Source organism: Orycteropus afer, unplaced genomic scaffold, assembly GCF_000298275.1.
Source record: "Orycteropus afer afer isolate SDZICR_OR568_19922 unplaced genomic scaffold, OryAfe1.0 scaffold00501, whole genome shotgun sequence".
Taxonomy (NCBI): Eukaryota; Metazoa; Chordata; class Mammalia; order Tubulidentata; family Orycteropodidae; genus Orycteropus; species Orycteropus afer.
In genome coordinates this window covers 997,618-1,014,212 of record NW_006922088.1, presented here as the reverse complement: position 1 = coordinate 1,014,212, position 16,595 = coordinate 997,618, and the positions used below count along the sequence as shown (strand labels likewise).

The window sequence follows — 16,595 nt, the reverse complement described above, 5'->3', positions numbered from 1 at the left end:
TATTTATTGTTTTCTTACCTGAGGTATAAAATCAGTACAGTTTATGTCCATCAAAATGGATTCACAAAAGGGAGATAATCTACCATTTTATGTCATATTTGAACATTGCTTCCCGTTTCCTGTGATGGGAGACAGTGAGGGGTGTGGTGAAGTCAGACATGGCAGATTCCCCTGCTTTTGAGGGAAATCTCTCTTGCTTTGAGCATCGTGTTCCATCACACACTAAATCTTGTTCTCTTGCTGTTCTTTGCCTTTTTTCTGACAGTAGATCTTCATGGAGGAACACGCAGTGACCCAGACTGAACACATGGCCACCATAGAAGCCCATGCAGTGGCCCAGCAAGTACAGCAGGTCCATGTGGCCACCTACACTGAGCACAGTATGCTGAGTGCTGATGAAGACTCACCTTCTTCTCCCGAGGACACCTCTTACGACGACTCAGACATACTCAACTCCACAGCAGCTGATGAGGTCACAGCCCATCTGGCTGCTGCAGGTGATGTGACGGCAGCTGGAGGCCCTTCATTCTTTGCTAAACTCAGGGCACCAGGCATATCTGAAAGAAGCTAAGAGTCAGGCCCTCTCAAATTTATCTTCATCACAATTTCTGCCCCCTTCAAGCATTGCATTTATAACTTGAACATTTATTGGACTGAAATTTGAGTTTTAGAATCATATACTCTTAGTGTTACGACTTTGTTTTGTTTTTCCATCCATCCCAGTAGTCTTTTCGCTTTTAACTGAAGCATTCAGTCCATTCACATTAAATGTAATACCTGATGTATTTAGTTTTACATCTGCCATCTTTACTCTGTACACTCTCACCATCCCACCTGTTCTATGTTGACTTTCTCTGCCTTCTTGTATTCTTTTGGAGTGATTGACAAGTAATTGATACCTTTGTCCTCTTCCTGGACAATACAAGTCTCTAAGAATATTTGAATTTTATCCCTCACTCAGGCCTGTATGTTAATTGTTGTCCTGTGTATTTATGTATATTTTAAGCCCTGTAAGACAGTATTCTCTTATTTTATTATTATACAGAGTTATTATTTATTTTTTCACATCTCTAGCCTGGCTTCTGAGGTAATTTTTTTCTGCCTAAAGACATCATTAGTATTTACTACAGCATGGATCTGCTAGTATCAAATTTTCTCACTTTTTATTTGTCTAACAATGTATTTAACTCTTGATTTTGAAGGGTGTTTTCACCGGGTATAATTCTAGGTCTGTTTTGGTTGTCTAGTGCTGCAGAACAAATACATCAGGGATTTATTCTCTTACAGTTTGAGAGGCTAGAAGTCTGACTTCAAAGTGCCAACTCTAGTGGCTGGGTAAAGACCCCTCAACCTTGGGCTTCAGCTTTACCTCTTGCTCCCGGCCCACTGAAGCTGGAGGCTTCTTTTAACTCAGGCAGCTGCTGGCTGCTGAGGCTGACAAATCCAAGGTTGACAAGTAAAATGGCACAGTCCCACAATTATCAAGCAACATGGCGGGCCCCTAGTGAAACAGTCCCAAGATCAGCAGACAGCATGGCAGACGCTGATGACTCAGCCAAATGCAGGATCCACATGTGCCATGAAGCTAGAGCCCTTCCTCAAAGCTGCTCCTTCCAACATATAGTTGGAAGCAGACCACATCCCTAAGGCTGCTCCTGTAGATTCCCCCATGGAGTTGATTACCAGTCTCATCATGGGGAATAATGACATCCAGCTGCCCAGCCACTCAAAACCAGGCCCAGCCAAGTTGACACACAACCTTAACTACGAGTTTCTTTCCTCATATAGAAGATACTGTTCTACTGTCTTTTGGTTTCTGTTGTTGCTACTGAGAAATTAGCTGTTTCCTTTGAAGTTTATCTCCCCACACAGATCCCTCCCCCACGACTGCTTTTAAGATTTTACCTTTAGCTTCTGTGATATACCTGGCTATGAGTTTCTTGTTTATTCTGTTTAGGATTCTTTGGACAGCTTGAATCTGTGGATTGGTGTCTTTCATCAGTTCCGGAAAATTGTAGCCATTAACTGTTCAGATTTGGCTTCTGCCGTATCTGAACATTTCATTCTGTGGCTCACATGAAGTGTATTAGTCTTCCTCATGGACTCCTTTCTATCTCTTGTCCCTTACTCTATGCTTACCAGCCTCTGTCTCTTTTTGCTTCATTTTGCAGGTTTTTTCCTATCTTCCAGTTTATTGATTTTCTCTTCAGCTATGTCTTAGCTACTTTTAAATCTGTCCATTGAGTCACTGATTTTGATAATAGGTTATCTTTTTTTTTTTCCCCTTCAGTGTTAGAAATTCTAGTATACCCTGACTTGCACTCTTAACATTCTCCAGTTGTGGTGGGAAAAGAAATTGGGGGTGGGGGGTGGTATGCAAAGCAAGCATTATGATTTTACAACCCATCTGGAAATTCTAGTCTCTAAAGTACCTGTGAGTCTATTTCTGTTTTATGTTGTTAATGCTGTTCTTGTTCATGTTGGCTGTTCTTTACACACTGTGGTTACACTTGAATGAATCCTGGCTGGTGTGTTTGGGGTCAAAGGTAACGGTTATCTTCCTCTGGAGAGCATTTTTGTTAGCTTCTGCCAGATGCCTGAGGACATTAGCAACACTGGATCTTCTTAACCCAATATAAGGTCTTGGAATTTTGTGGGCGGCTAAATGACTTACAGCTGAGCTGTGTTCCATGGGCAGACAGATTTACGTCCAGATTGCCTCAGTGCTAGGGTGTGGTCCATTGTAGTTCTAACCCTTGAACAGGATGGTTGGCAGGCCTTCCACGCTTGGTGAAACCTGCTCTCAAATGATGCTCAGCTGCCCTCCTGAAGGGCAGACACCCTGAGGCACAAACGGCTCCAATGCCTGGCTTATCTCTGCATCCTGACCCATGGTTCCTTACTCTCTTGTCTTTGATGTTTTTAAGATGATTTTCCTGCTTGTGCTGTTTTGTTTCTGTCCAGCTTTTGTAGTTGTCTTTGGCAGGAATGTTGGTCTGAGTTACCTAGTTTGCCGTTACTAGAAGCAGAAGTCAGGTCACTTAAACTCAGTGTCTCATCTACATAGAAAAAATTGGACTGCATTGATGTTTCTCAAACAGTAAAAAGCTGTAACCTGTAATAAGAAATATATTTTATATTACAATTATGTTTACACGCACAAACTTACAGAGACTAGGTGGCAGAGCATGTCTGAGACAGAAGTTTCACAGAGCAGTATTTATCATGTATGATAGATGCACTGTGATATCTTCAGGCTGTCTCGTTAAAAAAATTCTGGTCACAATCCCTAAGTTGATTTCATGACCCACAATTTGAATGACACTGCTGAGATGATATGTGAGAAATCCTTTGCTTTTGAAAACGTGTGATTCCTTTGAGGAGACTTATGGCCGTAGTTTACCTGAGCTGACCTTCAGCTGACTCTCTGAGCATGAGGCGTGCTCCCCGTTGTAGTTGACCCTGTTTTGCGTTTTGGTGTGTGCTTCTGTTCAGAGGCACTTGCCTACTGCAGAGGCTTCATCTCACTCTAAGAAAGTCTCCAGTTTCCAGGGCGCAGCCAGAAGGAAGGACTGCCCCTTGGCAATCAGTGCCTTTCCCTCTCCAAATCCAGGGTGAGTACATACTCTGCCAGTCACAGAAGAAGACACAAAGTTCCTTTTTTTTTCCCTGAGCTAAGAATTCAAAGTTCTAAAAAAAAAAAAAAAAAAGTTGCTAATAGAAGGACCTAAAAAGAAGCAGGATGAAGAATTGCGGTGATTGAGATGATGGTGTAACCTCCAGAATAGACTGTGAGGGAGCTTTTAGTCTTCATTTCAGAGGAGTGGACCTAAATGATGGATTGCTCTGGAGCAGAAATCCCACCAATAGTTGGGCTGTGTTAGGACACACGACCAGAGAGCCCCATGGGGGATTTTCCAAGAGGAGCCCAGTGTGAATATTGTGTCATTTTTCACACTCACCCCATTGCCAGTATAGCTGTATTTCTTGGATGGCCTGTCCTGATTGCTGGTTTAGAACGTCTTGGCTCCATTCTCACTTCTCTTAAGAGCTATATACAGTGCCCCCAAATCTCAGGGTTACTCAGTAAACATTTGTTTTAAAAAGGAAGACACTTCTAAATGGGTACAAAAGAGCACCTGCAATGTCCTTTTCCATAGTTCCAGGAATGGAAATTAAAAGATTTTAAGAAACCCCCTACTACCTTAGAAAATTTTGCTTTATTCTTTTTGCTATTTATAGTGTGTGTTTAACACCAGATGAGGAGACTTTTTTAAGTCATGCCTGGCTGTCTAGTACTGTATAAGGATTTTTTTTTTTTTTTTTGCCCGTTCAGCTTTTGTGGATAAGGAATACTGATCTTACAAGACATTTTTGAAAAGCTGACAGGATAGCCAATGATCAGAAATTACCAAAATGCTCTATGTTTCAGGGTATGCTATACTTAAGGGTAGGAAGACAGATACAATGGAGAATAACCTTATTATTGCCAATTATCCTCATATATTTCTGGACTAGCAAATTTAAAAACAAGACAGTTTGAAATGTTTGTAGCAATGTATTTTTTAATTCTTACATTTACCAGAAGAGGGCATCCTAATATCATGATTCCAGGTCAACTTCGTAGGAAAGAAGACGGTGGTGTCACAGTGTCAGATCAAGAAGGGCTTTAGTTTAACCCCTTTGGGGGTAGGTGTGGGAACGGAGCCCAGCTGATAGAACTTACTTACATTGAGTCATTCAGCGGAATGGAGGGATTACTATATAGCAGGAATTGTTCTGAGATCCGGTGAACGAGACCGGAAAGAGCTTGCTTGTGAAGGAGCTTACTAGCCTGTGGCTGGGGGGAGGGGGTACAAATATTAGAGTAAAATAATTTCAGAAAACAAAGAGTGCTGTAAAGAAAATAATGAGGGAATATTTTTGGCTTAAGCTTTACTGATTATCTCAGCAATAGTTTTGGGACTTCATCCAGCCTCCATGGCTCCAGAAAGTCTAGATTCTATGAGAATTTAAAATTCTGTTCTGTATTTTCCCCCTTTTGGACAGGATTCATCAATCGAATCTTTGATCAAAATGCTCAGTCAGTAATGGTAGCTGAGCACAGGAGGCTTATTTTAATTGAGCTATCTCAGGTATATATATGCCAGTACAGATGCGATTCAGCTTAATTTTCACTTAACCCTTTTACTGGGTTTGCAAATAGGAATGGAGGTGGAATCTGTTTGAAAAAATGAAAAAAGAACACCCTTGATCTGCTGAGGTCCCAGGAATCAGAGATTCCAGTAGTTTCTCAGGGCCTACCCTTCATTTCTGCCCTTAATTTTAGGGGCAAGCCAGATGAGCTCCCGTTAGTGTTTTCTCCTAGAGGCAGGAAAGTTTTTCTCTCCTTCTTGCCAGGATGCTTACATCAGCTTGACCTTGTGGTGAACATCTCCATTTTTGGCACAATTCCCAGGTTCAAGAAGTTTGCCATTTCGGATGGTATTCTTCCAGATACTCCTCTTCAGGTTATTGTTGTTGTTGTTGGAGTGTCGAGCGTTAGTGATCACCTGTTACTTCCTTAACGTGGCAGTGTGTGGGCATAATGAAAAGAGGAGCCTGGGGAGGGAAATGAAATTTGATTCTGTAATTTATTTTTCAGTTTTGGCAAAAACTTCCTCTAATGCTATAACTTTTCCTATCACCTCTGAGAATATTCCCTCAATAGCACAGACATGCTGGCAAAACAGAAACAGCAACAAAAAAAACAGTATTATACACAACTCAAGCTGGTTTCTGGTGGAGAGGTGCAAATCATTCACTTTTTAAAAAGATTCATTGCATTATTGGTTGGTTAAGATAGGATTCATGTTAAACAATGGTGAAGTGTATTGGTAAGAGCCAGAATGTTCTATATTTATTGACAGCCTATTATACCTTTGGTTGTTTCTGTCTGCTGCAGTTAACAGGCTTCTTCTTACTCTGAGCACATTTGTTATTATTTCAGGTCCTGTGGGAATGGCTGCTGCTGCTGCTGTGGCAACAGGAAAGAAAAGGAAACGGCCTCATGTGTTTGAGTCTAATCCATCCATCCGAAAGAGACAGCAAACACGCTTGCTTCGGTGAGGGCCCCTGGTCCATGTCATTGCTATTCCTCATACACTTCATGTGAGGATGACAGAATGCATGCTGTTAGGTTCCTCATGGACACCAAGTTGGGATTCCTTGATGACAGAAGTAGAGTTTGAAGTGGTCTTACAAAAGTAAATAGATGAGAACCTAGAAATAGGATTTAACCAGTTCATAATACCACATTAGGAGCTCTGGTAGCATAGTGCCTAAGGCACTTGACTGCTAACCAGAAGGCTGGCAGTTCAAATCCACCAGCCACTCCTTGGAAGGAAGATGGGGCAATCTACTTCCATAATGATACTGCCTCAGAAACCCAAGGAGGGGTCGCTATGAGTTGGGTCCGACTTCACGGCACATAACAACAACAACAATATCACATTATTTCAGAGAAAATTGGTATGCCTACTGTGTGCCAGGCATTATTCTTGGCACTGAGAATATAACAGTGAACAAAGCAAAATCCTGTGAAGGTCTTATATCCTAGTGGAGGGAGAGGTAAAATAAGTAGTATGATGTCAGGTGGCAGTGAGTACTATGAAAAAAATACAGCTGAGTAAGGAAAACAGGAAGGTCAGGAGATTAGGGGAGATACAGTGATTTCTGTTTTCTGTAGGAGTGGTCTGGGAAATCATTGTTTTGGATATGTGGTCCATTTCCCATTTTATTCCTTCCAAAGACTTTGTAGGTTTGTGATAGAAAGATTACATAGGTGTGATACACTGAAGACAGAATTTTGACAGGTTGTAAGATATGCATTTGTATTATAAATTTAATCCATAAAATATTCCAGAAGTTTTTCCTTATAATGTTAACATACTGTATCCAAAATTTCCATATTTGTATTGGAATATTATGTGCCAGTGTAAGGCCAGCCCATATAAATATATGCAGCGAGGTTTATATCAAGGGCATAAAAAGCAGATCGTAAGAATCTGAAGTGATTACACCTGGAGAGGGAAGCCCTAAAAGTACGTAGCAGTAGCTGTCAGAGCTCAAAGAAAGGAGATCTCCCTGGGTGGGCAGTTTTTCCCGTTTCCTGTAATGACGATGCCGGCGGGAGGGACAAGAGTACACTGTGTGTAGAAGTACCACTGCTGTAGGGCCACAAACAAAAGTACGTGCTTTCGGAGAAGGATGGAAAACTTTAATTTAAATACATTGGCTTTGCTTCCCTTGAATTGGCATGACTTCCACTCCTTTGAAGGGGTAGAATGTGTTCCCAGAAGAATTACAGAACATTGAACCATAAGATAGTCTCCCGTGGTTTCAGAAGAAAAACACAGCATTTCTGTTTCATCCAGTGTTGATATATTTGAAAAGATTTTTTCACTCCCTCTTCATTGTAAAATACTGCAGGGCTGAGAATTAGATACTTTTTATACCACAAAGAAAATCTGAAGCTACGACTTTTTTAAACTAGTATTTTGGGTGAAATTATGTCCATGAAACATAAATATCGATCAAAGAAATGTGAGACAAGTCACTTGAGCCCCTTTCATCAAGCACGAGGACCACACAGTACGGCCCGTCTGAGGACATGTGCGCAGTGATCTTTATTAGCACAAGCAGCAGTGAGAGAAGCCCCCTTTGATGTCGTTGAGATCAAGAAGGACACTCCTCCCCGTGTTCAACACTGTGTCATGACTGTGTGTCCAAAGGTATACCCTCGGTAGATGTAATAACAATGGGCTAGTCATTGTTTTGTTTGGTTTTTTAATTGTGGTAAATTACACACAGCATAAGATTGTCATTGGCCTTTAAGAGAAGGATCTATACATATTTCTACCGAATAGACTATCAGACTTCACACTTCTTTTTCCACATACAGGCTGAAAGAAAATGTAATCAGAGTAGTCTCTCGAGTCTGTTTTATCTGTCTACACCACTGTCAGTTTTACATTTTTTAACAGTTTTTCATTCTCTCATTTAGGAAGCTCCGAGCCACATTAGACGAGTATACCACTCGAGTGGGACAGCAAGCCATTGTCCTGTGTATCTCACCTTCCAAACCAAATCCAGTCTTTAAAGTGTTTGGTGCTGCGCCTTTGGAGAATGTGGTGAGTAGAGTGAGCTGCAGGCTCAGATCCCCTTGGCTTTCTGCGCAGTGTTGTTTGTGAGCTTCTCCTCCTCTGTCGAGCTCAGTAGTCATCACTCTGGCCTCCCCTCAGCCAAAGCTGGGAGTGGGGACTGGTTGTCAGCCCCCCCTTATGCAGATCAAAGTAATGAAATACCCTATCTGCTTTTACTGCCAATAACCATATACTTAACCTCACCAGATGCGACAGAAGACAATGGTGATATGATTGTTAAGAATAATATGTTTATAATATGTTAAGGTCAAATAACAAAAGTTACAAAGATAGAAATTTCATTGTGAGTTAGGTATTAGGTGATATTGGGGAATTGCTATTATTTTTGTAGCATAATCGTATTGTCGTCATATGTACTTATTTTTCCAAGATGCACACTGAGGTGTTTAGAAGTGAAATATCATGATGGCTGCAAAATGTCCTCTCAGTGATTCAGCCGAAAAAGAAAGAAAGATGTGTGTGTGCCTGTGTGTGCATAGATGTCAGATAAAAGTCATCATGTCAACATACACAACTAACATGTTTATTAACAACCATACAAAAGAATTCGGAGAAATACAAATTAAAATAGAACACCAGGTTAGCAAATGTGAAAAAGCTGTATGACCTGCGATGATTATGCGACAGTTAGTTTAAACAGGATAATTTTCTGGAAGGCAAGTTGGCAACTGGAATAAAAAGTGCCTAAAATGTACACCTTGAAACCCAGCTTCCTTCTGAAATTTTATCCTGAGGAAATAATTCATTAAATGATCCAAGATATATGTGCAAGAGTATTAGTCACATTGGTAGTTATAATGGTTTTTGTTTGTTTAATTGAGAGTAAAATAAGTGTTCAAAGATGCGAGATTGGTTCCATAAACGTATGGGTCAGCTTTAGACAGAACCATCTCACCGCCATTAAACCTGGTAGTATAGATTGTCACTAGCATTTTCAGATGGTGCTGTATGATGGTGAGTGAAACAGGGAGGTATAGAACCACACATAGAGCTTGAGGCCATTTTAAGAGTAAATCCCTGCATGTTCTACATGTTCATGAAATTGTTGATTACAGAGGCTCTGGTAGCATAGTGCCTAAGGCACTTGACTGCTAACCAGAAGGCTGGCGGTTCAAACCCACCAACCACTCCTCGGAAGGAAGGTTGGGCATTCCTACTTCCGTAGTGATACTGCCTCGGAAACCCAAGGAGGGGTCGCTATGAGTCGGGCCGACTCGATGGCAAATAACAACAACAACAACATTGTAACTAACATCTCTGTAGTAATTCTCAACAAATTCTGACAGTAATCCCAGAAGTAGGTATACTGTTGTTATTTACATTTGCAAATGACAATACTAGCTCAGAGAGGTTTAAGTGATTTGCCCAAGATCCCCCAACTTCTCAGTGGTAGAGCCAGGGTTCAGCCACTGTAGGGACTGGCCCTTAGGGTGATGTTGTTACAACAGACTGATAGGAGTATTATATCTCCAATAGGCTTGTCCACGGTTTTCACTATGGGGTTTCAAATTGAATCTCATTTTCTTAGCATTGGTCTACTCTTCTAATGGGAGAGGTCTCAGCCTCATCTTTTTTTTTTTTTTTTAGTAAATTGTGATTTGGGTGAAGATTTACAGAGCAAATTCACTTTCCATACAGCAGTTCACATATACTTTGTCTCATGTCATTGACCACAGTTACCACAATGCAACAGCTCCCCTCCCACTTCCTCCCTGTAGTTACTGCTTCCCAGTGTCCATCCCTCCATACAACATCTTGCCCCACTGCCCACTTCTCTCTGCACTCCAGCCGTAAGAGACTCCCTGCAGCCCTTTGCACAGACCCTGCTGCTGCCTTCACGGAGACCAGGTCTCTCTCCCTTACCTACTTCTCCCCTGACAAACTCTTGCTCATGTTTAAGATCTCAGCTCCATTGACACTGCCTCCTTGAAACCCTCTGTGACCTCCCTAACCAGGTCACAGCCCCTTATTCTATTTTGCACTCTCACAGTTCTTAAAGCATGTATCACAGATGCAGTGTTGTATCATCTGTGTGATTATTTGATTGAAGTCCATCCCCAGCTAGAGTGTGAACTCCAAGAGAGCAGGTACTGGATCTGTTTTGCTCTCTGTTATCTCCCAGTGCCAAGCACAGTACCTGCTCGGTAATATTTGTTGAATGAATAAAACATCTTACGAGTTTGGTGGCATTCAGAAATTTTTAAATGCAGATTTGAATTCTAAATCCTAATCCTACCTTGGATCTACATTGAGACCTCGAGAAGTAACAATCTATGAAGATGTGTCGTGCCGTCCTTTATAGCAATTGTCCAGTTTTAGACATTTATTTTTATAATTGTTGTGTGTGGAATGTGCCGGATCATCAACACTGAGACGGGGGGCCATTTGCCACCATTTTGTTCTGGCCCTGCCTTAGCTCAGTGCCTCATGGGCAGTAGATGAATAGTAAATGTTTATTGAATGGATGGCTGAATGGAGGAGCTGCCAGTTCTGTATTTGCAACATAGGCTGGTGAGAACATAAGTCAAACCTAGGTTACATTTGAGAAGGAGCCTTTGTGTATGATGGAGAATGAGAATCTCCTACCCAGAAACTCGAGGTGTGTCTAAGTTGTGTGGGGTCTACTACCTTCAGATCGAATGTCAGCAGAGGAAGGTAAAGACCTGCTGAGTGCTGTGGTCTTTTTTAAAAAAAAATTTATTGTGATTTGGGTGTAAGTTTACAGAACAAATTCACTTCCCATACAGCAGCTTACATACACTTTGTCTCATGACACTGACTGCAATCTCCCACAATGCAACAGCTCCCCTCTTTCTTCCTCCCCATAGTTACCTCTTCCCTGTGCCCTTCCCTCCCATGTACTCTTGCCCACTGAGCTGTCTCCCTGTGCATATACAGCCCTTCTATTCTCCCAGGATTGATCTCTCCAAGGAGTGTATCTGTCTAATGTAAAAGTTCAACTCATATGCCTGTCTTTTGTTTGGCTGGAAGCCACAGGAGTGGGTTCAGTTCTAGACCTGAAGGGCAGCTAGGGTCCATAGTCTTAGTGGTTCCCCCAGACTCTATTGGACCAGCAAACCTGGTCCCTTTTGGGGGTGTGTGTGTGTGTGTGTGTGTGTGTGTGATTTTGAGTTTTGTTCCACACTGTTCTCTCACTCTATCCAGGATCTCCTACATAGATCCCCCTGAGTGGTTGACAGTGGTAGCTGGGCACCATCTAGTTCTTCTGGTCTCATAGTTGTATAGGCTGGGGATCACATGGTGTACCAGTCCCTTGGACTAATTGTTTCCATGTGTCTTTGGTTTTCTTCGTTCTTTGCTCTGGACGAGGAGGTGTTTTTGGTCATTTTAAATATCATTCTTAGTGAAGGCTTGGCTACCATAGTAGAGTTATCAATGTTGTTGTTGTTGTTGTTAAGTGCCGTCGAGTCGTTTCCGACCCATAGCGACCCCATGCACAGCAGAACGAAACACTGCCCGATCCCGCGCCAGCCCCACAATCCCTGCTATACTTGAGCCCATCATCGCAGCCACTGTATCAATCCAGCTCCTTGAAGGCCTCCCCCTCTTCCGTCGACCCTCCACCCTACCAAGCATGACATCCTTCTCCAGGGAATGGTCCCTTCTTACAACATGACCAAAATAGCTGAGACGAAGTCTGGCCATTCTTGCTTCCAAGGAGCATTCTGGCTGCACTTCCTCCAGGACAGATCTGTTAGTTCTTTTAGCAGTCCATGGTACTTTCAGCATTCTTCGCCAGCACCACAACTCAAAAGCATCAACTCTTCTTCGGTCTTCCTTATTCATTGTCCAGCTCTCACATGCATACCAGGCGATTGGAAATATCATGGCTTGTGTCAGGCGCACCTTAGTCCTCAATGAGATATCCTTGCTCCTCAGCACTTGAAACAGTTCCTTTGCAGTTGACTTCCCCAATGCTACACGTCATCTAATGTCCTGACTGCTGCTTCCGTTGGCATCGATTGTAGAACCAAGCAATGTGAATTCCTTGACAACCTCAATCTTCTCTCCATTTATTGTGATGCTGCTCATTGGTCCAGTTGTGAGGATTTTTGTTTTCTTTATGTTGAGATGTAATCCATACTGCAGACTGTATTCTTCAACCTTCATCAGTAGGTGCCTTAAGTCATCCTCACTTTCAGCAAGCAAAGTTGTATCATCTGCATATCTCAGGTTGTTAATGATTCTTCCTCCAATACTGATACCACGTTTTTCTTCATATAGTCCAGCTTCTCGGATTATTTGCTCAGCATATAGATTGAAATAAGTGTGAAGAAAGAATACAACCCTGACGCACTCCCTTCTTGATTTTAAACCATGTAGTGTCCCCTTGTTCTGTTTGAACGACAACCTCCTGGTCAAGGTACAGATTCCTCATGAGTACAATCAAGTGCTCGGGAATTCCCATTCTTCTCAATGTTATCCATAATTTGTCATGATCCACACAATCAATTGCCTTTGCATAGTCAATAAAACACAAGTAAACATCTTTCTGGTATTCCCTTCCTTGAGCCAAGATCCATCTGACAACAGCTATGATATCCCTTGTTCCACGTCCTCTTCTGAATCCGGCTTGAACCTCTGGAAGTTCTCTGTCAATATACTGCTGCAAACGTTTCTGAATTATCTTCAGTAAGATCTTACTTGCATGTGATATTAATGATATTGTTCTATAATTTCTACATTCTGTGGGATCACCTTTCTTTGGAATGGGCACATTCTTATTATTTCTTATTGAGTTATCAATAAGAAAGCTAATTCATTCCTGATCCACAGAGTGGTATTAACTTAGTGGGTGAGAACTCCACTTTTGTGAAAACTAATGTAAAACATTAGGCATTACACTTTAATTTTGGAATGGCTCCCCATTTTGGTGTTTTCTGTCTGTGGCTCAGGGTCCTCATGTGTGAAATAAGGATGATGATACATGCCGCGCTGGAGAGGTGTCCTCCCCTGTGTGTGAAGTTTGGGGAGGGCTGGCGTGGAAAATGCTGGCCAGTGGACAATTTTCAAGCTGCTGTGCCCTTAGGGCATTCTCTTGGTGGCTTGCTGTCATTTCATACACTCTCATGAGCTTTGTAGAAGTAAGCTGGGAAACATTTCATTTATTGAAGGACAGACAGAGAATTTCAGTCTTTTTTCAGAAGAACCATGGGAGTTTCTGAAGGTGGAGCTCTTTCCTCAGAGTTAGTAATCCATAGCATTTTGATGGGAATACACTGGATATGACTAACCAGTTCTACAGGTACAAAAATTATTCACAACCACAGAGGCTGAGGTAGCTCTAGGTTATCACCCAGCTTCTTTGAAAGCCTTTGTTTAATTCTGTCTTTGTGTAATTCCGCCTTCCCAGTAGATTGAATGGACTCTGTAGTTGGTCTTGATTTCTTGTTCTAAGTCATTAATTTATTTATATAGGCTTTTAAAAAATGGCTTCAGGTTAAAGACACATAGAACCATATTTAAAAAGTAGTAAAGTAAGTCCTATTGCTTACTAAACTTGATTTTTCAAAAACTAACAAACACTACAAAGTGTGAGATAAGGATCCAGCTAAGTTCTCTGAGGTTTCAGTGTTCACAGCGAGGGGCCTGGGAGAAAACCAGAAACCTAGAGAGCTGAACGAAGGCTGGGAAGGAAAGGGAAGCTGGCAGTGGGGCTGGAGAGAGAGCGGGATGGAGCCCATGTAACTTCATGGGGCACCGTCTGCAGCCTGGCTCAGGGCCAGCTGTGCTTCAGAATCACAGTTCCAAGGGCAGCTCTGCACTGGGCATCTTTGTGTTACATACCTCAGATGACAATATATTTTTAGTCTTAGAGGAAGTCATAGGTAAAATTATATTTTTGATCTTTTACGAGACCTTCCTGGAGACTCTTTGGAAAATCTTCAGCAATACAAAGAAATTATGGTCTCTTGTGTGGCAATGTTTTTGCAGCCTGACTTGGAAAGACTAGCCTTATGCCTCTACCAGCCAATGCCTAACTGTCCAGCAAGCACTCTCTGTGCCCAGAATGCCAGTGGCGACTGTAAACCCCTAAACCCTCCATCTCCGGTAATTTTGAGAATATTTGTTAACATGTGATCTGTATATTTCTGAATATGGGGAATATTTTATTGTAGATGTAAAAATTAAACACATAAGCAGCAGACTTAACACCACGCACTGGCTGTACAGTGAGATCTGGAAATGACAATGTTATTTTAGTCTGGAGGAGTTTAAAGGAGGAAGGAAATACTGATAAGAGAACCCTAGGAGGTCTTCTCAGGGTAAGTGGGAATCAAGTTGGGCCCTGGAACATGAATAATAATTGTTGTTGCTGTTGTTATGTGCCCTCAAGTCATAGTGACCCCTCCTTGGGTTGCAGTATCACTACGGAAGTAGATTGCCCAAGCAGTCAAGTGCCTTAGGCACTATGTTACCAGAGCTCCTGAGAGGCCGGGCAGGGAACAGCTGGTGGGTTTGAACCGCCAGCCTTGGGTGTGGCAGCTGACTGCCTGAGGCCCTGAGGCCGTCCCCTAGGGCCTGAATAATAATAGGAAGCAGAATAAAGAGACTGACCAGCTAAAGAGGGAGGAAGATGGTACAGAGAACTGCCCAGTAGGACTCCATGGGCTGTATGCTGGGAACTCACGAGGGAGCCATTCACAGAGTCTACAGGGTGGGGAGGTGCAACCTATACAGCTGCATCCGGCAGCCCTGGTATCTGATGACAGAGTAGGGAAGGATTGGAAAGGTTTAAATGCCAGGCTGCAAAGCTTGGACTTCATCCTATAAGAAGTGGGGAGATACAGAAGTGTTTTTAAGGGAAAATATAAATAAATAATATTGCAGTGGCTGAACATATGATCCTCATAACTATATATATAAAGATTTACAAGTGGGTATATAGGTAGATATGCAAGCTGAACAAGTGTGGAATGGCATGTGGGTATATACCCATGAGTATATGTATAGGTTTGGCAGAAGATATTTCTACATATGTGTTTGTACATACTGCAAACATATCCACATATATAGTAGAGTATTCAGGGGGCAAAAGTATGAAAAAATCTCCCTTGAAAGACTGAGTCACTGGGCTTGGGGGCTTAGGATTATAGTCTCAGGGGACATCCAGGTCAACTGGCATGACATAGTCCAGTTGTTGTTGGCTGTTGTTGCTTCTCTGTTCAAAGGGCTCCCTTTAGCATCTCTTGTAAGGATGGTCTGGTTTTAATAAATTCCCTTAATTTCTGTTTATCTGGAAATGTCCTAATTTCACCATCATATTTGAGGCACAGTTTCACTGGGTACATAGCGTAGTGCCTAAGGCACTTGATTGCTAACCAGAAGGCTGGTGGTTCAAACCCACCAGCCACTCCTTGGAAGGAAGGTTGGGCAATCTACTTCCGTAGTGATACTGCCTCAGAAACCCAAGGAGGGGTTGCTGTGAGTCGGGTCCAACTCGATGGCACATAACAACAACAACAACAACATAATTCTTGGTTGGAAATTTTTCTCTTTCAGTGTTTTATATATACCATCCCACTGTCTTCTTGCCTGCATGGTTTCTGTTGAGAAATCTGAGCTTAGTCTTACTGGTTGCCCCTTGTAGATAACTTTTCATTTCTCCAGTGCTGCTCTCATGATTCTTTCTTTGTCTTTGGTTTTGGTGAGTTTGATGATGATATGTCTTGGTGTTTTTCTTTTGGGGTCTATCCTGTTTGGGGTTCATTGGACTTCCTGAATGGATATATTCTCATCTTTCATCATATCAGGGAAGTTCTCCTCCAACAAATCTTGGACAATATTCTCAGTGGTTTCATTTTTCTCTTCCTGTTCTGGAATTCCAGTGATACGCAGGTTATTCCTTTTGATGGTATCCCACATGAACCTTAGGCTTTCTTCATTTTGTTTTTTTTCTTTTTTCTGATTGATCCCTTTCCAAAGAAGTATTCAGGTATTTGTCTTCAATCTCATTAATTCTGTCTTCCATTGCATCAGTTCTGCTCCTTTGCCCTTCCAATGTTTTATCTATTTCTGACAATTTAGTATTAATCTTCTGGATTTCTATCTGTAGATTTAGAATCATTTCTAATTTTATTCATTTTGTAACTTCTAAACTACAGCCAACCACCCTCAGGGAGCAAGCGAGTTGTTGAGCCTGTGGACCCAGGACCATGGTCGCAGGGTCATCAAGCTCAAATGGCATGACATGCTACACTAAAACATTGTTCTACATCCTACTTTGGTAAGGAATATCTGGGGTCTTAAAAGCTTACAAGCGGCCATCTAGATGCAACAATTGGTCTCTCCTCTCCTGGAGCAAAGAAGACGGAAGAAAACCAAAGATGCATAGAAACAATTAATGCAAGGGACTAGTGGACCATGTGA

General features: G+C 42.0%; 1 protein-coding gene across 1 annotated transcript in view; it reads left to right on the top strand.

Moving 5' to 3' along the window:
• Positions 1-274: 274 nt before the first annotated feature.
• NRF1 (nuclear respiratory factor 1) overlaps positions 275-16,595 on the top strand; it is a 97,835-nt gene continuing 81,514 nt past the window's right edge. Inside the window, exons 1-3 of the mRNA XM_007955417.1 lie at positions 275-497; positions 5,990-6,104; positions 8,045-8,171. Coding sequence (XP_007953608.1) covers positions 275-497; positions 5,990-6,104; positions 8,045-8,171 — 465 coding nt within the window. The remainder of the gene's footprint in view (positions 498-5,989; positions 6,105-8,044; positions 8,172-16,595) is intronic.